Genomic DNA, 21,387 nt, shown 5'->3' with positions numbered 1-21,387 from the left:
CGGAACATTTTGTTCTTCAGCACCTTCAAACATTTTTATTCCTTGTTTCACCAATTCTGGTAAAGTTAGAGAGTTTTATAACATGTTTTAGTACTGAAACAGTGTGACTTCAAATTACCCTGACCTTCCAAAATTACAATCTTTACTTAGATTTGGCGTTCTTTGCAAATACTTGGTATATTACAGGAAAGTAAAGAAAGAGGTGGGTATCTAAAGAAACAGGTGGATATCTGTTCATTGTACCAATAAAAAGGCAAGAATGTGCTGCTGTAAATACGTTTCCAGTGAAGGAGCAGGAAATGAACTGTTCAGAGCAGTGTCCCTACACTGCATCCAGCGAGACACCGAGAGCTGCTTAGGAAACATTACAAGAGATGAATCAACAATCCTGACAGTGGAGAGGGGATTACAGTGCTCTGCAAAGAGAGGAATCACAGCAACAAAATCTGACTGCACAGCAGCTGTGAGCTCTCAGAGTTGCTGTTGGGATAAGGAGCAGGGAAGGATTTGGCCAGGAAGTCATTCTGACAGCCCTGCAGGAACCTGGCAGAAATGAACTCCCAGGTTTCGTTTGTACAATTTCTAATTTAAGAAAAAAACCTTAAAAACCCATCTTAAAAACCTAACTAGTCCCTAATGTGAATTGATCTTTGTGTGTAAATTGACTTTGGTTGAAAACAATTAATTGGGTTATGTTTTCCAAGCTTATGTCACAAGCTTCTGTGTTATAACAAATAACACAGAAATATTTTCAAAGGCATCTTTGGGATGAAAACTTTAGAAGCATTTTACAAAAATAACAAAAAATAAATTACTTTTTCTTTTTAAACGAACAGCTATAAAATCCATGAACCAAACAACACATAACATTGACATGAGATTAAATATATTACACTAAAGGCCAGTTAATTACCACCGTGGCTTCAAGTAAATTAGGAGGCACTTTTTGGCTGAGCAGTAGTCACTGATTCAGTGTAAAGTCCCAACTCACAGAAACACATGAAACAAAACTGCTAAAGCTTTCTAAGGTTCACAATTCCTTAAAAAAATTTTAAAAAAAATTTTAAAAAGTGCAAAAAAATAAAGTGGAGATAGAAAGAGAAAGAGCAAAAAGGCTGCAGAGGGCACCCAGATCTGCTTCCCTTCCAGGACTAGGGAGTTCCAACACAGTTAAGGATTCACACAGCAGAGAAGAGCAATAAAACTCCAGGGACATGGGAAAAGAGACACGAGGAAAGGCAGCAGCAGGTCAGATGAGAGCAAGTCTAAGGTGGAACAAACTGAACTGCCCTCTGATTGAAGGGAGCATTCAGTACTTGCAGAATGCCAGGCAATAATACATGTTGTGCTCTGTGCCAGCCCACGTGGAGTGGGCTGAGTAACCCCAGCGCCACAATCTGATATCCTCAAGATCCTCAACACCTAAAAGCTAAATCTTCCAGCAAAAAATAGGAGGTACTGTTGTGAAGGGATTTATGTACCAGTACATGAATAGGCTACTATGAAATATTGCTGTTGAAGTCCCTAGCATAACAAAGAGGAAGACAGTAAAGAGCAACTCCAGCCATAAATTACATATTTATAAGCTCTATAAAAAGCATTATTGACATTTAATATAATTAAATACACACATGTACCTACATGTACTACTGATAAACATACCTAACAGAAGGTTGTATTAATTCAGAGGGCAAAAAATTTAGAAGGCAGCAGTTTGTGGCACTCTTGTAAAGCACAGTGTGTTTTGGGCAAGAGAAGCACAGCACGGAGTGGTCCTTAAGAAATCATGTAGCTCAATGAGGTGCAAAGTTCTCCAGCTGGAAGACCAGGTCTACAGCAGCATCCACATCTGGCACAATGTGGTCTGGCTCCACCAGGCCGGGGTCGAAGGTGAAATCCCTGTGCCCGTGGAAGACGTTCTCAGTGCCGCTGTGGCGGGCGGGCAGGGCCAGCTGGCCCTGGGGGCTGTACACCCCAGTACAGACCAGCACAGAGCGGCAGCGGGCAGCAGCTGCGGGTGCCAGCTGCTTCTGCCAGCTGGGGCCAGCCTCATGGGCCCGGGGGAGCAGGGCAGGGGCTCTGCCTGCTGAAGCCTTGGCCTGCCAGCGGGGTTTGGAGCCAGTCCTGGAGCTCTCCTGCAGGTAGCGGTTGTACAGGTTAGCTCCGTACACATCCGTCATCAGATTGTCCCTGAAACCAGAAACTCAGTCAGCACTGCAGCCTCAGCTCTAGAAGGCATTCTTAGCATTCCCATCTAACAGTTTATTGTATACTTTACACCACTTGGTGTGGAATCAGGCAGACAGGGAGAAGTCCAGCCCTGCAGCTATCTTATTGCACCATTTTAATGAAGCATGACAAAATTAATCACTCTCCATATTGCAGATCGGGGCAAGGGGAGAGAAAATCAAGGTATGAGCAGCCCATGAATTACCTTATTATATTGCCAAACATCTTGGAGATTCTGAAACAGTCTTTAATACAATACAGCCTTGTCTTCCTGTCTGAAAAGGGTTCTATGATGTGGCAGCACACACAGTAGCATATGACCAACCTAAATGACCTAAGAGATAAAGTCTAGCTCTACAATATCTAACTGTTCTTTGCTCAAAGGCAGTTGGTGTTACACCAACTCAACCTAATAGAATAAACACCCAGGCAAACCCCTGTTGTTAGATTTACACAGCCTATTGCAGAAAAAATAAATCAGGAGAAATCTTAGTTGCATATAAAACACCTTTTGTGCTTCTGTAGAAATTACACATTAAAAGAGCAAAGCATCATTAATTTTTAAGATCAGAAATGTCACAAAAAATATACCACAGCACCAAGAAAGTTAGATGGTCTTAATAGTAGGAGAAACAAGCTGGTAAGAGTTGTGTGTTTTTCTTGGCTGGCATTTACACTGTGAGTAATTTCCTGGTGTATTTGTCAGGCTCAGCACACCTGACCCCACAGCACAGAGGGTCTGGGATTCCCTGCTGTCCCTGGGGGGCTCAGCACAGCTTACCCCACAGCATAGAGGGTTTGGATGGGCTGCTCCCAGCTCCTCTGCAGGGCCTGGGCCCGGATCAGGTGCTCTGCACACTGGTATGTCAGCCTGCTGGGCTTGCCCATCAACGCCTCATACTTCAGCTCTTTGCCAGTGATCTTCTTGTAAATGTTTTCCAAGCAAACCATGAACGTTCCATGGCCAAACCTACACAGATAAGAATCCAAACCATGAATGTGCCATCCCCAAACCTACACAGATATAAATCCAAACCATGGACGTTCTGTGCCCAAACCTACACAGATATAAATCCAAACCATGGATGTTCTGTGCCCAAACCTACACAGATATAAAACCAAACCATGAACATTCTGTGCCCAAACCTACACAAATATAAAACCAAATCAAATTACATTAAGCACAGATTTAAAACATCAAACAAGGCTTTTTATTTCATTATTTTTTAGGAATAAATTGTGTCCTGCAACTGTCAAATTCTGCTCAGCATGCAACATTTCTGCAGCTGGTTCACTGAAAATTAAGTGCTGATTAGATGAACAACAGACACCAAAATAAACCCACATTACTGGGACGGCACAACAGGTTTATATCATTTTAAAATTGCTCACTGGAGGTATCCTGGCTGTCTTACTGTAGCCTGAAGCCATCACACATATATCTTTTCCAATGTGCTAATTAGAGATAGCCTCTTCTTCCAAGGACTGGTATCTGAGCAGATCTTTGACCCAGGGCTGAGGCAGCAATCAAGTCACAGTAACAAGTTTCTATTTCAAATTACAGACATGGGAAGGGAGGGGAAACAAACCTATTAAAGAAGTACCTTCTATTGAAAGCAAAATCAAATAAAACCACTCTAAGAGGTCCTGGCACCTTGCTCTGCATGTTCTACCTGCCTTTTCTTGTGCTTCTTAAAGAGCTCACTGCATTGTCCTCAGCTCAGAACCACTCACTGCTTTCAACCAGCAGGGTCAGCCCTTTACCCTACCAGTAAAAGATAAATACCAAAGAGGGACCTAATGAAAAAAACCAATAACCTTGATAATTGTTTTATTTTTGCCTTTGAACCAAGGCTCTGAGGCCCTCAGGAAAAACCTCTCTTTCTCCACTGTTCTGGGAGTGAGGAAACAAAAGGGTTTAGAGCTTAAAAGCAGCTTTTCTCTTGAGAACTGATTTCCTGGATGCAATAATGCAGCCAGCAACAAGGCAGCATTAGCTGAAAGTGCATTAGAGACGTTGCATTCAAAGCCAAGCCCTGCTCTGAAGCTCCATCAAACATTCTGTATTCAAGTGTTGGCTCTGAATCCTACTGGAGAAATGAGGAAGCCCCATATAAATCCCAATTATATGAATAAAGCACTCACCTTGGGGACTGTGCCTCAGCCACCCACATCAGGTCCATGTTACAGGCCAGCACGGGAATGTGAGGGTAGTTCTCCTGCCCATAGGGATTTCCAGGATAGCCACTTGTCAGCAAAACATCAATTATCAGCTGCAGGCTGGTCTCCCATCTGACTGGCTCCCCAAATAGCACCACAGCTGTGAGAACCACAGAACAGAACAGTCATGGAGTTTTTAACAGAGTCTCTGACACTGGGCCTAAAACTTAGCCTAAAGAGACTGGACAAGTCATTTAATATAAACTTAAGGAACTTATCAAACAGTCACATTAATTTAGGGGCTTCATATATCACATGCCCACTCATTCACAGAAAATCTCAGAAGTAATAAGACCCCACTGCAAAATCTACAGGTTTAGGAATTTTATTTTACAGGCGAGGTTTCTCCAGAAATTACAATATTAACTTCTAAATTGTATTGCTTAGGAGTTCTCTGTTTACACACAGTATTTAAATACAACATCAGAGATGTTGATTTGTTCATCTCAGAACAAAATTTGGATGTTGTTTTTAAAATTTGCTTTGGTCTCCAGCAATAATCTGACATGGATACTTTAAAATCCTAAGATCCAATTTCTACTTTCCTGCAGTTCAGATGAGATAAGAGTGAACACAAGACCCTTCTCATACTACAGCTGCCTCCTGACTACTTGTAAGAACAAGACCAATTATTTCTGAATAATGAACATCAGTTCATTCCTCATTTATGAAAGGAGGGCAACAACAGCCTGTTAAAGGCAGATGGAAGGGAAAGGAGACCTCATATACCCTTCAAACTTCAAAACCAGTGGCTGAAAACTGCACACAATAAAAACCAGCCTTACAACACATGATGCTTTCAAATGAATGACAGATATCATTAACAAGGAAATTTTTGGATTGCCTCAGACAAATTTTCAAAGTGCTCAACAATCTAAAAATAATTTTGATAATAAAATAAAATAAAATAAATGTGTTAATGGATAGATGTAAGTTAAATAAAGATAACTGACCCTCAATCTTGGGAAGCTCCACAGCAGATGGGGACTGCAATAAGAAAAAAAAGTGAAAGTTTTCTACAAGATTAAACATCTATTTTTAACAGAATAAATTCAAGCACATCTCCTGGAGCTACCTGCTGTCCCTCCAGCAGGAAATGCACTCTGTATTGGTATATACCTGACGTCAGTTCACTCAGAAACTTGTGTTTCCTCTCTGAAGTGACACCTCTGGCACAGGGACAGCAGTGACTGTGCTGTACCTGCACCTGCCTCCTGCTTCTCCTCAGCTGCCTCTGGAGTTTTTTAACTACAGTTGTTAAAATTACTTGTGTTGTAATTTCAGTTGTTTAAATTACTTGTTTAATTAGTTGTTTTAATTACTTGTGTATAAAAGTATGGATGTGTATTTTTACATAGGAGTAAGAGGCCTCCAGTAGTACCAAGATATTTGAAAAATAGTTTTTGAGATGTTTTTCTTTAACACTTCTAATAAAGAATGCACTGTATAACATGTAATATATTTGCTAAACAATTGAGAGTGTGCACTTTGTTATTTACTCTCTGTGGTGACAAGCACTTTAACAGGTTCTTGACCTCCCCCATCCACATGGGTGAGGAGCCCAGCAAAAGGAGACACAGCTGAGTTATGGATTCTGTGTGCCAGAGAAGGTCCTTGCTACAAGTGGGGGAAATCCACTTTGTAGGCTGGCCCTGAACATGTACAGCACACCCAGCTGTTCACTTCTGCTTTAAATTCTGCTCAATTCAACTGGAACAACTGTACCTACTGCTGACATTTAAATAATGCTATAAACACCAAAGGGAGCCCTTTGAGGGAAAATTATTTATCTTCAAAGCATTCATTTCCAATCAAAGCAACCTCATGGGTTAGAAACAATGACAACACAATCATATATTCAGGGAAAAGCTTATGTTATCTTCTACACTTTCTGAGGAAGCTAATCAGCTTTCCAAGACAGATTTTGCATTAGGCATCTGTATTAAAATTGTGTGAGCTTTCCCACAACAGCAGGTTACAAAATCAAAGGCTGGGTTAAAGAATTACTACTGAGAGAAAAAAATTGTTCTTGAGAATGCTGTAACAAAACAAATAAGGAAGAAGAAAAGCAAAGTCAAAATACAATGTAAGAACAGCACCATTAGCTTGGTAGCTAAATATTGATTAAATATTGTTCTAGGATGTCATGCAAAGAGCAAACAGAGAGGTTTAAAACAAAAATCTCCACTCACCAGGATGCTGGGTCTTCTGTCATGGTCAACTGCATCGAGCAGAGGGCGTTTCTCCCGCAGGGTGTCAATGGTGATGGGCTGGCAGAAACCAAGGCTGGGGCACACCAGCTAAGGACACACAGATGCTCACAGGAAAAGCTTTTCAAACTGCTCATTCCACCTTAACCACCTAAAGGTATTCAGCTGACAAATTAGTTAGCAATGAAAGCAACATCAAAGACAAATTTTCCTCCTGTGAGACAAAAAGGTGATTGCCTCACTGCTGATAAATGAGAGACCAAAGTTCTTCTGTTTTGTTTTCAGTCTTCTCATCTACTTCTCTCTTAGCCAGGCCTAATGAATTTTGACTGTTAACTGGAATGTTCTCTCAATACCTTTTTCTCAGTTTTGCACTTCAAATAGAGCTTATGCTTAAAAGTTGCATATACGTTTTTACAACTTATGATTTACACCAACTTCAATGAAAATCCCACTAAAGGAAAAAGTGCAGAAGGGACTTAATGGAAGCCTGAGCAATGTTTATGCAAAAGCTAAAGTTATTAAGTTACAGTTTGAAATTTTGATACCACCATGATATCAATATAATTCAAGTTCTTTGGGCACTTAGTATAAAACCACATTCAAAACATAAATTTGGCACCATACTAGGAACTATCACTACTATTTATTACTGCATTTGTAGGGTTGAAATATTTGATTTTCACTTCATCCATAGTAGCCCCTGAACCTGATTAAGGAAAACACTTTGACAGAAAGTTGATGGTTTTTTAAAACTCTTTTTGTAAAGATACTCTTGAGCAATATCAAGAAGGGGTCCTTGTCCAGATACCAGGACACATTTTTCATGATAACTCTTGAACATCCTCAGAGGACTGTGTGACATCATCACTTGATCTTGGGAAATCTGTTTGGGATTTAAAAACAAAAGGAGTCTGTTGTTTTTCAGAGAAGTTGTTTATGCATAGATTCAATTAACAGATGTGACAGATTCCAGGAATTACATAACAATCAGCATTTTCTCCTTTCACAAATGATGTATTGATAATAAGCCAGAAAAAAAATACTTTAATGACAAATGATCATACATCTCCCTTCCAGCTTCCAGCTCAATTCAACATGAACAAGCCTTTCTCTCCTGGTTTTATAAGATCACCAAATTAATTTAGAAGAAAACAGGGAAGAAGAATCAGAGCTGGTTCCAGCTGTGGGCTGTTTGCTAAACTGCAGCTCTGATTTAATTGTACCAGATCATCACCTTCTTTTAGTTTACATTTGCCCACCCCTTCAACAGGACAGGTAGTAACCAGTAAGACTATTATTCTGGAAAGATGCTCCTGTGGATCCCTACTTACCATCTTTCCAAAGAAATACCTTTAGCTTTGCTATTGGAAAAACCAGTGCCTTTACCAGTAGAAAAGCCACTAGCTTTGGGCTGCACTTTTCACTTTCAGCAAAGCATGTCAGGAGGCTTAAGGGAAAAGGAGACCTGCTGAACTGAGCAGCATTTAATGGAACATAATACAGCTGACACATTCAACACGCTAATGACGTAAATGGATGTAGGTGACTCACGGGAACCCCCAGCAGGTGAGACAACTGGTCAGCTTTTTTCTGGCGCAGGCAGTCCCCCGCGTTGGTGACAAAGACCACGGGCACCAGGAACTGTCCCTGAGAGTTGACCAGCTTTCGAAAGGCTGTTCTGGCAGCAGGAATGGGGGTCCTCCCTCGTACCAGCACCCCATCAATGTCAAAGAGAAATCCAAAGGATGGCAGCACGCTGAGCTGGAAGGAGGGATGAAATCAAAGGGTCCATTAGTTATGCCTGTCCTTACATATATTTAATAGAGTTTACAGCAGCTAAAGCCCCCTCAGAACAGACACCTCCAGTGAGAGCAGGGGATCTGTAATACTGCATATCTTAATGTGCCTTACAGACACATCTTCATGCTAAAAATACGTTGACACAAGGAGCACCACAACTCCCTCTGCCTTATGCATACAGACTCATGAGAGCTATTTTGCCTTACAAATAGTTCCAGACTGTTTCAGAAGATAGGGAAAAATTAACTTAAACTGATGCCAAGAGGTACAAAATACATGCTGCTGTGCCACTGAGTCACACTTTAATGGCTTGGCCCTCACAGAATACTAACAAAATATGCAAAAGTAAATTTTTCAGCAGTAGGCAGGTCTTGGACACAAGTATTGTACTTGGCTGCTCCTTTACAAGGTGTTTGTAGTAAAACTGTTCTGTTCCACAAGAGTTTGATTACAGCCAAGTGACTGCTGTGCTCCTACACATGGCTTCAGTCCTAGTTTCACATAGGGCAGACTAACTGGGAAAATCAGCACCTCCTTAAACCAAGGTGCTGCTCGAGTTACTAAAATCTATCTCCTTGCCTGCCTTAGAGGCAGTGAAGAGCTGGACTTGGTGAGCCCTGGCAAGGAGAGTGAGGAAGGATGAGCTGGTGATACGGGCAAGGAGCAGAGACAGAGAGAGGACTGCTGAGCAATGAAACTGTTACCGGATCAGGCTGCAAAAGCATGGAACAAAACCTATCATCTAAAGCTCATTTCTCTCCCGAGCCCAAAGCAGAAACCAGGAACCTTGGGATTTATGGTCAGTGATGAAAAGGGAAGGGTTAGGGGCCGAAGCTGAGCACGATGAGGGGAACGGCACAGAGAGGACTGCAGCCCTGGGACGTGGGACAGCCTTTGCTACCGGAGCTCTCAGGGCACACACCCACAGCCACCGTGTCTCCTGGGCAGGAGAAGGGCACTTTGCCCACGCAAGCAGCACTTTGTTCCACATCAGTTAGTCACCCACCACATTTTTCCTGCAGCTGGGCACAACACAGGGATAGGCACTGCTGGGAAACGGGATGCAGATCAAACAACAGCGGAAATCCACCCCCCTAGGCAGCCTGAGTTAATAACGTCAACACTAAATATATTGCATTCCCATTCATTTAAATTAGCCTGGGTTTTTGTCTTTACATGCAAGAACTCCCCCTGAAGCCTTCTGCTCTCTCCTCTGTAGAATCATCACCCTTTTAATTTAAAGAACAAAACCCCTGAAGTCCTTGTCTCCACATAGCCGGCACTTGTTTCAGGAAAGCTATGTCAGAAATAACCCAACTGCTGCAGGGATGCTGCTGAAGGCTTGCTAATAAATGTACAGCAGTCTTCCCAGGCTTTGTGAATGGGTGCATGAAACTGCTGAAACTACAGTGGTATTGGAATCATTTTGCAGCAGATGTGATTCTTTACGTTAATTTCGCAACATACAAATAACAGATGTATAGATAACAGATTACAAATGGGAATTTTACAGTGAGTAATACTAGTAGGAAGAAAAAGAAAGTATTAAAGGGGGGAAAAGCACTAAGGAAGGAACTGAACATATATATATATATATATGATAGATATAATGATAGAGAGAGGTAATGATGTTAACAGATTTGTTTCCCTTTGGACTGTAAATAAATTGTTGATGCTAGGAGTGCTGTGCCGCGCTGCCCAACCACAGGGACAGAGTCGGAAGGAGTTTCCCTCGTTCGCTCTGTAAGACCAGAGCACAAGCAGCCAGCAGTGCCCGGGGAAGCGAGGATGTCCCCGGGCATCCCCGGCCCCGGGCACGGCGGGTAGCCCGGCCGCGCTCCGCCGCGCCCCGCGCCCGTTTCGCTTTCTCCGCTCCCGGCCCCCGCCCGGGCCCGGCCCCGCTCACCGCGCTGTGCCCGCTCCGCCCGGGCCCGGCCCCGCTCACCGCGCTGTGCCCGCTCCGCCCGGGCCCGGCCCCGCTCACCGCGCTGTGCCCGCTCCGCCCGGGCCCGGCCCCGCTCACCGCGCTGTGCCCGCTCCGCCCGGGCCCGGCCCCGCTCACCGCGCTGTGCCCGCTCCGCCCGGCCGAGCGCATCCCCCGGGGCGCCGGGAGCCGCGGCGGGCGGCCGGCCCCGAGCAGGGCGCGGAGCGGCGGCAGCGCCCGGCGCATGGCGAGCGGAGTGCGGCCCGGCCCGGCCCGGCCCGGCCCGGCCCGGCGTGAGCTCACGGCAGCGTCACCCGCGTCAGGGCCCGCCTCAGCCCCGGCGGCGGAGCGGCATCTCCCGCGCCTCGCCCGGCTCCGCGCCCGGCCAGCCCCGGCTCGGCCCCTCCGCCGCACCGCGGCCGGCAGCAGGACGACGTTCCGGCCGAGGATACAACTGTGTTTCAATTTAGTAACATGTGAGAACCCCGGGATTGATTCAGGGGTCTCGTATGGTGGTAAAGTCTCTCCTCCAACCCGTGCTTCCAAAGAAAGACTCCGCAGCCTCTTGTGGTTCAGTCTCAAGGCAGTTTATTGCAAGTTATCTAAAAGATTGTCTTCTCCCGCTGCGGCTGCTTTGGTCTGCGGCCCAGGCAGAGGCACACACTCTCCTGACACCCTCACTGTCCGGTGTCTCCATCGTCTCTCTCCCCGCCCAAGGCTGCTGCTATCTTTTATATGATATATTACGTGTTATATGTTTACAGATTTTCCCCAATACCTACTATCTACGTTACAATGTGCTCTTCTACTCTAAACCAATCTGTGAGTGCCAACATCACCAAGAACATGGAGGCAAGGAAGAAGAAGGAGGAAGAACAGGATCAGGCCCACTTTCCTTAGAACTCCTGACCCCCATGTACAAAGTAAAACCCCCCTGTACAGGTGTTAAAACCCCCTTGTACAATACTAAAAAATTTTTCCCTCTAATTTGTGACTACTTTTACTATACCATCTAACTCTCTGTGACCACTTGTTCCACCTTCAAAGTTGGTAACTCATTCCATGGCTCAAACTCAAGATCACAGCTGTTTTCTGCTGCCTGCCAGGGTCTAAAATGCTTCTGACCAAGGCCTGGAACCTCTGAAAATGTCTGAGGGACATTTTGAGTTCCGACAGTAACAGATGAGAAGAAACATTCCGTCTGGTTCCGCCCGGCCAAGGGATGAAGGGACTGCAGCATCTCTTACAAGGAAAGGCCGAGGGAGCTGCGCGGGACCGGCCTGAGAGGGAAGCCAAGAGGATGGAGCAGGCCCTGCTTGGTGGTGCCAGACATTTGGACACGAGGAACGAGCAGGATCTGATGCTCCGGAAGAATTTCTTCCCTGTGCAGCAACTGAGCGCTGGAGCAGATTGTCCAGAGAGGGTGTGGAGCTGTCGCACCGGAGCTACCCCAGAAGTGTCTGACAAATCCTGTGCCCTGTGCTCTGGAATGGCCCTGCTGGAGCAGGGAGGTTGGACCAGATGCCCCGCAGTGGTCCCTTCCAGCCTGACCCATTCTGTGGTTCATCTTTTGGGAAAAAGCCTAACATGCACGAACACCATAGTGCCTCAGCTGTGCACCCCTGCAGCTAGACTGAAAGTGAGACAAGCAGCACAAAATGTCGCTAATGGACACTGTGCAAAGCTGTCTCTGTTTATCTTGCTCATCTGCTAATGCACCTTTTTCCTAGTGCTGCCAACAAATATTCCTCAGCACCCCTCTGACTGCGAGGAGAAACTGATCCTTCAGCAACTGCACTGCACTCACCAAGACACAGAACAGGGAAGGTGGCCTTCCATCTGCACCACTGACGTGGCTGGCATTAAATGAAACACACAAATGCATTTCTAAGAGACAAAAGCAGACCCAAATCGATACATCAGACAGAACAATCAGAGCTTAAGCCAGGACCACACACAGGGCAGAACTCTGAAGCAGGCATGTAGGAATACAGAAAGTACTTGCTTTATAACCTGGATGTGCTCAGGGCTGAGGCACTCCAGAGATGGTATGAGCCATAAGCCTGGCACCACACACACATCCCAGCACAGCTGCACCCGCAGAGCTGAGGCAGAGCCTGCCCACTGCTCCATTCTCCAGGACAAACAGGATCCATTTCCTGGCTGTGACCACAGCAGTTTCCCCACCCTGACTCCACCAGCAATTGCACAGCCTGTCAGGACACAGGCATTTCGCTATAGGCCATTGTGGGAGATAATTACTCTGCAGTTTGCTCCCTCACATGCAGCCAAGAGCATTCAGCTCAAAAATGCTTTACACAGAGCTACAGAGAGAGGACCCAGCACAGCAGGGCCAGGCAGCAGCCAGTTTGCCTTGCAGTTACACACTGCAGTTTTGTGCATTTACTCCTTTTCTGTGTTGGATGGCAGAGACCAGCCCTGTCTTATAAACTTGCCTTTTACATCATGATGTTGGTCATACTCCTTTGAACATGAATGCAATTACAATCCTGTTGTTTTTTTTCTCATTCTTTCAATTTATTCTGCTTTTGTATTTCTCTTATCATCACTCTGTCCCTGATCTGCCTTTACCCTTGTGTGCTCTTTTATAGATTCAGAGTGACAGAGGGATCTACCACTGGCATTACCAAGCCCTCAGATTGTATCAGGGCTAAATTAGCTGGATTTTCCCCTGCTTAAATCTAGTTTGGTTATCTCCAGTATATAGTTAAGCAAATCTACAACAAATTTAAGCCATAGACATTGTTTGCTGCTTTCTTACAAAGCAGAGGAAGCTGCACTGCTGCCAGGAAGAGAGAATTAGTTTGTGATATTAGTTGTCTGCTTGCTACCAATAATCAAGCTTTTGATTTATTCTGGGTTTTTTTAGGTTTTAATTTGGCAGCTATGCTTTCCACTTTTTCAATTCTATTTGTTTTGGGGTTTTTTTTGGTTTTTTTTTTTTTTGTTTGTTTGTTTGCTTGATCATTTCATCAAGTAACACAAAGCTTGTGTCTATAATTTAGAGCTTTGATTGTTCTGGAGTGGATTATTCACAACAGATTGCAATAGATAAATACTGAGAGCATCCAGAAATGCTGACCAGTCCCAGAGGTGGCTGTTCAATACTCTGCTCCTTAGACAGAGATTCTGCATGGCTGCAGATGTCCACCTTCAAATGCCATTCACTCAGACCTGTACAACAATATTAGTCATCCATAAGACTTTGACTAGGCTCTACCTTGCCCCCTGTCCCAGGATTCTCGAGCCAAAAGCAGTAGGGGATGCAGAGCTTCAACATCCCTTTGGCTACCATTAAGGAATCATCACAATCCTTTGAGCTAGAATAAAACAGACATCAGGTTGTAAATAAGTTTTAATAAAAATATTTGAACATGGTATTGCAAAATTTTTACAGTAGCTGCTGGAATATCCAGCATTTAAGCAATTCATCCAGGCACAGTTACAGACCACAAAAAAGGTAACAGGTTTTAGATGCTGCATGTGTTTCAGAAAGAATCGAATCTCCTCCAAAGTCACTCCTAAGATCTGCCTAAACCAAGCAGGGTAATAGTGTGAGTTACTCCTCAGCTCAGCAATACCCAGCATGAGAAGCTGTGCACATTTACAGTCAGGACAGAGCAGACAGGATGGCAGGAACACCAGGATTTAGGTGTGGTTCTATCTGTAAGAGGCCCCAGTGCACAGACCCCTTCCCAAACTGAAAGCACTGAAGACAGCTGTTAGATGAACAGGCAAGTCCACCAAGGTTTGACCTTTTCCAGCACTGGAGTACAAGTCATCCTAGTGGAGAAACCAGAATGATGCTCTCCTTCTGCACAGCACACTGTAATTGCAGCAGTCTGCTTAACATCCAAAGCAACTTCCAGAGCTAAAACCCACTGCTACCAGAACTTAGGAACCTGCTGCTTTCAGAGGGAGCACACACAAACCAGGACACGGGTGCACTGTTACAATCCTAGCAGCGTCTTTGCCTCCTCGCTCTGTGCCAGGAGGGTTTCACTGGCGTACTTCTGGAGCAGCTCCATCTTCTTTCTTCGTACAAGAGCTTCCTCAATCTGCAGAGATACAACAGGGTGGATTCAGCTCAGCTGAGATGCTGAAACCTCAGATAATCAGCTATACCACAACACTTCCTAATTTATGGAATACTTAGGAAGGTTTTGGGAACTCACAGGTGAAAAGGGTTATAGCATTTGCAAGAGGATTAAAAAGCTGCAGGGTCAAGTCACAGAAATCACACATTTAGGGCACTTTTACTGATGACCTGATGTAAATTAAGATGTGTCTTGCAAAAGCCAGTGTGCATCTCTGTAGCTGAGTGCTGTAATGCCTTACCTCCTGTTGAGTTGGCACTGGAACGTGTGCAATAAATTTCTGTTGGCCGTCTTCACCTTCTCTCTCCTTGCCACCTTCCTCATCAGACTAAAACGTGAAAAAAATCACATCAACTTTATTTTCTGTAGAGGTCATAAAAAAATCCCTTTCTTACTTGCTTTACCAGAAGGAACAAAGCATGCTCAACACTACACACGAATGAATGAAGAGGACCCAGCACATAAGAACACAAGGATTACGAGCAGACCCTGCTCCTTGACATTTTCAGCATTACTGCTTCCAGTTCTCATACGGCCTTTGCTCTGCTGTGGCATGGACATGAATGTAAAGCTGCATTTCCTCCCCTTCCATAACTCTGGCTGCCACAGCAAAGCTGTGAACAGAAGAAGAGCCAGCTATGCAAGAAGACAGCAAGTGCTTTAAAAATATGGGTACCACTTCCCTGTACAGCCCTGTACCGTTTTGGTCCCACACTTAAGAGCTGGCCTCATGAACCATGGGATCACAGAAATAAAATAGGCACTGGTGGAGCGACCAGATCATCTGATGGATTCCTCCTTTTTATTCTTGTGCTTAACCCAAGTAGATACAGACTGAGAAATGAGACCTTGATTCCAGTACCCTTCTCCAGATCTCACTGGGAGCAGGAAGAAGAAACAGCAGTGACACCAGCATCAGCAAAGCCCTGCTGCATCATAATTCAAGTGTGAACAACGCCCTGCACCCTTGGGTTTTCACACAGCAACAGCGTGACATTATCTTGTCCCCAAAGCTGCTAGTGCTGTTACTGAGGCAGGCTGTACTCAGGATCCAGACCGAGCAGAATTACCAACACACCACCTGACAAAAACGGTGCCATTTAAATCACAGAAAGGTGTTTCTCACTCCAGTGAAATGTCTGTCCTCACCTGCCATCCTCCAGCACTCCCTAAGCTTGGGCCAAGAGCACTCCCCTACTACTGATTCTTACTAAACTGCGTAGTGGGATAGGTGGGGAGAGGGGCAGGACAGCAGCAGACATGTCCTTGGCAGAGTAATGCCACGTCCAAGAAGGAAGCACAAAAGACACATGAGAAGTCACATCACCTGAGCCACCCCCTACCTCTTCCTCATGGACAGCATAGATGTTTTCTTCCTCCTCCTCCTCGCCTCTTGCAAGTCGTGCTTCTCTTTCCATCTTCCATTTTTCCACTGCTTCTGCTATAACTGGGGAGCAAAGGAAAATGGCAAGTGTGGCTGAGAGCCAGTCAGAACAGCATGGTCTTATTGCCAGAGCTTTTCCAATGGACTTAAACTTCTTGCCTAAATCCTCTACATCAGAAAAAAAAAAGTGCCTTAACTTCAGAGTCCATCATCATCCCTTCCTGGGCTGCTCTGCGCAGTTTGGAATCTCACATACCTTTCTTCTCATGTTCCTGCTCCAGGGGCTCCAGAATCCCGTCATCTTCATCCCTGTAGCCATAGTACTCGGCATCGATGTCTTTCATAAGCTCAGCCCGAGTCTTCCGTGGGGGTGGCAGGGCTGCAAGAACACCACTGTCACCCACCAGGTCACCTGCATCACCTGCTGAGTGTCCCCAGCTTGTCCCCAACCTCACAGCACCCACAGCTGCCTCGCGCCAGCCAACACCCAGCACCATGGAGCTGCTGCCAGCACTGGTGTCACCCTCTGGCTGCACAAACCAGTTCCAGTACATCACCCAATGGTTCCCCCACATCCTGGAGTACCTCCCATCATTTGTCTTTGCCTCACTGTCAGGCCCAAGCAATTCTCACTCATTCCATGACAAAGCTTCATCCCTTTACATCCAGTTTTTCATTATGAAAACTCATTCTTGCTTCTAAAATTATGTTCAACCCAATGTTCCCTTTTTCTAGTCCTGAACTCTGAGTACCATTTACAACTTCTCAATAAGCTTGCCTCTTATGCTGGAAAGTTTCTATAAGCCATCAGTCCTTACCATTTGGAATTCCCAGCAGAAACCAGTTTACTCCTTACTACATTTCCTTAATTACAAAAAGCCAAAGGTGCTCTAACATTTAATTAATTACCTGTGCTCAGTGTTTCACTGAGCTGACCCAAGATATTCAGAAATGCTGTTACCAGCACTCCCCACAAACTACAACAGCATTTTAATCAAGGTATTCTACTACACAGATTCACGTCTGGGAAGAGCTGCTCTTTACTTACGTTCCTTTTCAAAAAGCTCTCTAACTCCTGGCAAATCCTTTGCAGCCCCAAAGTATTTGTAGCCTCTGTTTCCTGGAACTTCTTTCCCTTCATGATCTAACATTTTTGGGCCAATCCTCTGAAAAATAAACAGAGTTGATAGTTTAAAACTTTCTTCTAACACAGACAAACATTTTAGGGGCTGAATAAAAATAACACTGGCCAAACTATCCATGGCTAACCAAATGTTATGTATTTTTCTCAGCAGTCAGTTCACTTGTAAGCAGAACAACCATGCAGTACAACATATTCCACACTTACAGCATAATCTGGACCTCCCAGCTCCTTTATTCTGTATTCCCAGTGGCCTTTCTCCCTCAGAAGTTTGTTTATTTCATCATTCAGGTCCCGAATTCTGAATTCACCCAATCCAGCTGTTAGAGAGGAAAAATAAACACAATAGATCAGGCACCTCAGGCAAACACCAGAGGAATTTCAGAATTTATGCAATGGAAACAGCATAGTTCACATGAAATGGGATTTTTACTGTAACTGCTTATGACTGGATATTCAAAAAAAAATAAAACATAGTTAGAAAAATCTTACCATTTTGGATCTGTGCCACTTTCTTGGAAATCTCCCCAATGATCTAGGCAAATAAGAATACGGAAATACATTTCTAAATCAGTGGAGAGAACAAAGAAGACAGATCCAGATTGTTTGAGAAGTGCATGGGAATAGGACAAGTAGCAATAAAATACAAGTAGAAACTGCAGAAATTCTGATTAAATTCAAGGGGAAAGAAATCATTAGGAAGATAATCAGAACACTGGAACAAAAAACCTGGAATCTAAATCCCTGAAGATGCTGAAGACTCAGCAGGACATGGCCTTGCAACAACCTGACATGGTAGGAGCTACTTTGAACACTGAGCTGTGTGTTCACACAATCTCAGAAAATGTTCTGTGATTTAACTATCAGGGTACTGATAAGTGTGGAAAACCCCTTGTTAGCAGGCTGTGTGAGCAGGAAGTGTAAAGTTCTATTTCCTAGAGAATCAGAAAATTCACAGGTTGCCATTACCTGTCTCCTCCATTTCTCAGCTTTGGGCAGCTCATTACACTCTGATGCAAGGAAAGGCCTTCGCTCCTGTTGGACAGAAAACAATACACATCAAACTTGGCTGAGTACTGACACACAGCATTTCACACAGCCTTCACTGCTCCATTAATGCCAAATTTTGCTACCAAGCTCCAGGGCCTTCTGCTCACATGGATTTTTAGTAAGTGAAAAATAATAATGATTTACTGCCCTGAAAAACTATCACAGACTACAAAATCCTACTTAAATCCACTTTATCCAAACCAAAATCTCTCACCTGTTTATTTCAGAATGCCCCATAATCTTCTCCAATACAACAAATGTTCCATTCAGGACAGTTTCACCATTTTCAGCACACATGACCTCCTAAAGGTTAAGCTTTTCTCTACTACTACTAAATAAGGTAATTTATTTCCAGTTTATACAGAGTACCTTCTCCTCAACATTCTTCACATTCCATTGGCTTGCTTACACAAACTAGTGCATCATCTTGGTTCTAGGGTTTTGTGTGCAGTTATTGTATTCCTTTCCCCATAGTTCTACCTTTTATTAAAAGCTTCTACCTTTTATTAAAATGTATTAAACCCCTTTTGTCTGCATAATATGCAATATGAAACAGAAAAGTAAAAAATGTTTGGAGAAACTCTGGTGGAGAATTTTCCTGGCTCTGTGAGTGTGAAACTCAGCCAGCTGAAATATTTTCCTTCTAATTGGAGTCAAGCACAGGACACCTGGGCTCTGAACAAGGCCTGCCTTCCTCCCTGACTTGAGTTAACAAACCTCCAGGGCTTTTGCATCTCACCTTGACTTTTCCTTCCTCAAGCTGGGCTTGACGAAACCTTGCCAAGGCCGTCCTAAAGAGAAGAAAGCAGATTTACTTTTGCAAATCCACATTCCAACAGGAGCAAGTTTTGCTCTGGATGTTTATTATGGTCTTAATTACAGTCTGCAGAAAACAAAGGCCTGAACACATTCACTGACCACCTCCAGCTCTTCCAGATAATGACCTCTCACCACTCTAAATCCTCAGTGGTTCATTTCTCAAGCAAAGCAATGCTGACTGATTCCTCCTATCAGGCCTGTTCCCAAAATGGGAACTGCCTAAAACCACAAGGGTCCTTTATAACACACTTCAGTGTATTATCCCCCAGCCTGCAGGAGAACAAGTACATTACCACAGGGTCTCTCCTGCACAGGCACACCCAGCTCAGCTACAGGAGAGGAGCTCCACAGCACCAGGTACGTGTGTGCAGGTGCCCTCCAACTCCCACTGCGTCTGGGCCAGCACACGCACAACTGAGTACCCAAAAGCATCACTAAACCATCAGTGCTTTAAGAGAGGCTGAACAGCGAGTTCTATGGGCCAGCCAGTCACAGATGTGTGAGATCAGGTACAGTCACGGCCAGCAGCCACGGGTGTGTGAGACCAGGTGGGGCCGCAGCCTCAGCTGAGGTGAGCCCGGACTCAGCGGTGCTCCCGCCGCACTCACATGGCCTTCTCCGCGTTCCGAGCCTGCAAGACACAAACAGCGCGGCCTCAGGCACCCCGGCCCCGCCCTGCTGCCCTGCTCCTCGCCGCCAGCGCTCCCAGCCCGCGGCCGGTCCCCTCCGAGCGCCGGGCAGTGGCACCAGGGGACAGCAAGTGCTGAGCGGCCCCTGAGCCCCGCAGTCCCCACGGTCCCGCTGTGCCCCGGAGCCGCTCAGCCCCGCACTCCCACGGTCCCGCCGTGCCCTCAGCCCCTCACAGCCCCAGTCCCGCACTCCCCACGGTCCCGCCGTGCCCTCAGCCCCTCACAGCCCCAGTCCCGCACTCACCACGGTCCCGCCGTGCCCTCAGCCCCAGTCCCGCACTCACCATGGTCCCGCCGTGCCCTCAGCCCCTCAGTCCCGCACTCCCACGGTCCCGCCGTGCCCTCAGCCCCTCACAGCCTCAGTCCCGCATTCCCCACGGTCCCGCCGTGCCCTCAGCCCCTCACAGCCCCAGTCCCGCACTCCCCATGGTCCCGCCGTGCCCTCAGCCCCTCACAGCCCCAGTCCCGCACTCACCATGGTCCCGCCGTGCCCTCAGCCCCGCACAGCCCCAGTCCCGCACTCACCATGGTCCCGCCGTGCCCTCAGCCCCTCAGTCCCGCCGAACGCGTTGGGCTCGCAGCAGCTCCACAGCCCCGGAAGTGAACCCGGCCCCGCTCCCCAGTGCGCCTGCGCGCCCTGCCCGCGCAGGACTCGGTGCCGCCGCGCATGCGCGCTGCTGGGCTGGCGGGCCCGCGGGGATGAGGCGGGAGCGGCCCCGAGGCGGAGGGACCCGGGACGCGGCACCGGACACCGGACACGGCACCGACCGCCGCCCCGGGCTGCCCCCAGCCCCGGACACCGGCACCGACCGCCGCCCCGGGCTGCCCCCAGCCCCGGACACCGGCACCGACCGCCGCCCCGGGCTGCCCCAGCCCCGGACACCGGCACCGACCGCCGCCCCGGGCTGCCCCAGCCCCGGACACCGGCACCGACCGCCGCCCCGGGCTGCCCCAGCCCCGGCCAGCCCGGCCTCCGACACTGCCAGGGGCCCAGGGGCAGGGCCTGCCCGCCCGCCCTCACAGGGAAAGAAGCTCCTATTTCCCCTTTCCGTTTGCACCCATTCCCCCTTGTCCGGTCACTCAATTCCCAACGAACAGTCCTTCCAACCGGTTCATGAGTTTGCCGTAACGAATGAGGGGATGCCTCAGTATTAGCGAATAAATCAACATGAAACATACAAAGAATAGATTTTTCCCGTGTCCCACAAAGTCTAAAACCACTTGCTTGTCCAGCTCCTGTTCACTTGGGAGAAACTGACTACGAACACCAGCACCCGTGTTCTCACAGAAAGATGACCAAGGAACAGACATGTCCTTTTGAAGCAATTTTCTCCTGGAACTTACAGCCTGGTTTGCGTTCCTCATTTTTAAAAATTTTGTTTTCTTTATATAAAAACAGATTTTTAGAGCAAAACACCACAATGTAGTTGTCATTTAAATCCCAAAGACTTCAAAGACTCAGTAACCAGAGAGATCCAAACTTTGCTGCTGTTTAACTAATATACTTGTGTGCAAAGGCTTAATTTGTCCCAACCTAGCAGGCTGAACCACGATGCATTGTGCATCTCCACTACTTCAGGAGAATCCAGACATTTCACCCTTGCTTCCAAGATTACTGGAAATGCCACCCTGACAGTAACTGTAATAACAACAGAGGTACGAGTGCCAGCGCCAACTCAGCTGTCTCCAGCACAGCTGCAGACTGCCAGTCTGCTCCTTCTCCCTGCAGGGACAGCCACCACAGCCATTTCTCACTGCTACAGCAGTCCCACTGCCACAGCCCTTGGGACTGGAAAGGAA

At 46.3% G+C, this 21,387-nt stretch overlaps 2 protein-coding genes across 6 annotated transcripts; both read right to left on the bottom strand.

The window, feature by feature from the left end:
* Positions 1–7: 7 nt before the first annotated feature.
* On the bottom strand, positions 8–10,693 carry LOC100231678 (haloacid dehalogenase-like hydrolase domain-containing 5). Of its 4 annotated transcripts, none has more exons than XM_072934658.1 (8): positions 10,369–10,693; positions 8,214–8,423; positions 7,433–7,545; positions 6,642–6,735; positions 5,403–5,436; positions 4,375–4,549; positions 3,011–3,199; positions 8–2,190 (listed from the first exon to the last, which is right to left on the bottom strand). In XM_072934658.1, the coding sequence occupies exons 1-8, from the start codon at positions 10,630–10,632 to the stop codon at positions 1,794–1,796; spliced, it is 1,476 nt and encodes a 491-aa protein (XP_072790759.1). In that variant the 5' UTR covers positions 10,633–10,693; the 3' UTR covers positions 8–1,793. The 4 variants fall into 4 exon arrangements, with proteins under 4 accessions (XP_072790759.1, XP_072790760.1, XP_072790761.1 ...); XM_072934659.1 differs by having other exon boundaries at positions 10,447–10,692; XM_072934660.1 differs by having other exon boundaries at positions 10,486–10,691.
* Positions 10,694–13,744: 3,051 nt separating this feature from the next.
* On the bottom strand, positions 13,745–20,232 carry ISY1 (ISY1 splicing factor homolog). Of its 2 annotated transcripts, none has more exons than XM_030283466.4 (11): positions 20,113–20,232; positions 19,507–19,529; positions 18,819–18,870; positions 17,999–18,064; positions 17,522–17,564; positions 17,237–17,349; positions 16,937–17,054; positions 16,145–16,267; positions 15,848–15,951; positions 14,746–14,832; positions 13,745–14,465 (listed from the first exon to the last, which is right to left on the bottom strand). In XM_030283466.4, the coding sequence occupies exons 1-11, from the start codon at positions 20,113–20,115 to the stop codon at positions 14,358–14,360; spliced, it is 840 nt and encodes a 279-aa protein (XP_030139326.1). In that variant the 5' UTR covers positions 20,116–20,232; the 3' UTR covers positions 13,745–14,357. The 2 variants fall into 2 exon arrangements, with proteins under 2 accessions (XP_030139326.1, XP_072790971.1); XM_072934870.1 differs by lacking the exon at positions 20,113–20,232 and adding an exon at positions 19,872–19,912.
* Positions 20,233–21,387: the final 1,155 nt, after the last annotated feature.

Source organism: Taeniopygia guttata, chromosome 12 (assembly GCF_048771995.1).
Source record: "Taeniopygia guttata chromosome 12, bTaeGut7.mat, whole genome shotgun sequence".
In the NCBI taxonomy this organism is placed as follows: domain Eukaryota; kingdom Metazoa; phylum Chordata; class Aves; order Passeriformes; family Estrildidae; genus Taeniopygia; species Taeniopygia guttata.
The sequence above is the reverse complement of the archived record's forward strand: the minus strand, read 5'-3'. Positions and strand labels throughout refer to the sequence as shown.

What these genes read in the sequence shown, in the direction of transcription:
- LOC100231678 (XM_072934658.1), bottom strand. Translation starts at nt 10,632, where the DNA reads ATGCGCCGGGCGCTGCCGCCGCTCCGCGCCCTGCTCGGGGCCGGCCGC. An exon ending in GCTGAGGCACAGTCCCCAAG is followed by an intron (nt 3,200 to 4,374) that starts GTGAGTGCTTTA and finishes TTATCTGTGTAG; the next exon opens with GTTTGGCCATGGAACGTTCA. An exon ending in CAAACCCTCTATGCTGTGGG is followed by an intron (nt 2,191 to 3,010) that starts GTAAGCTGTGCT and finishes TTCTGGTTTCAG; the next exon opens with GGACAATCTGATGACGGATG.
- ISY1 (XM_030283466.4), bottom strand. An exon ending in TTGAGGAAGGAAAAGTCAAG is followed by an intron (nt 18,065 to 18,818) that starts GTGAGATGCAAA and finishes TCTGTCCAACAG; the next exon opens with GAGCGAAGGCCTTTCCTTGC. An exon ending in GCAGGAACATGAGAAGAAAG is followed by an intron (nt 15,952 to 16,144) that starts GTATGTGAGATT and finishes TTTGCTCCCCAG; the next exon opens with TTATAGCAGAAGCAGTGGAA.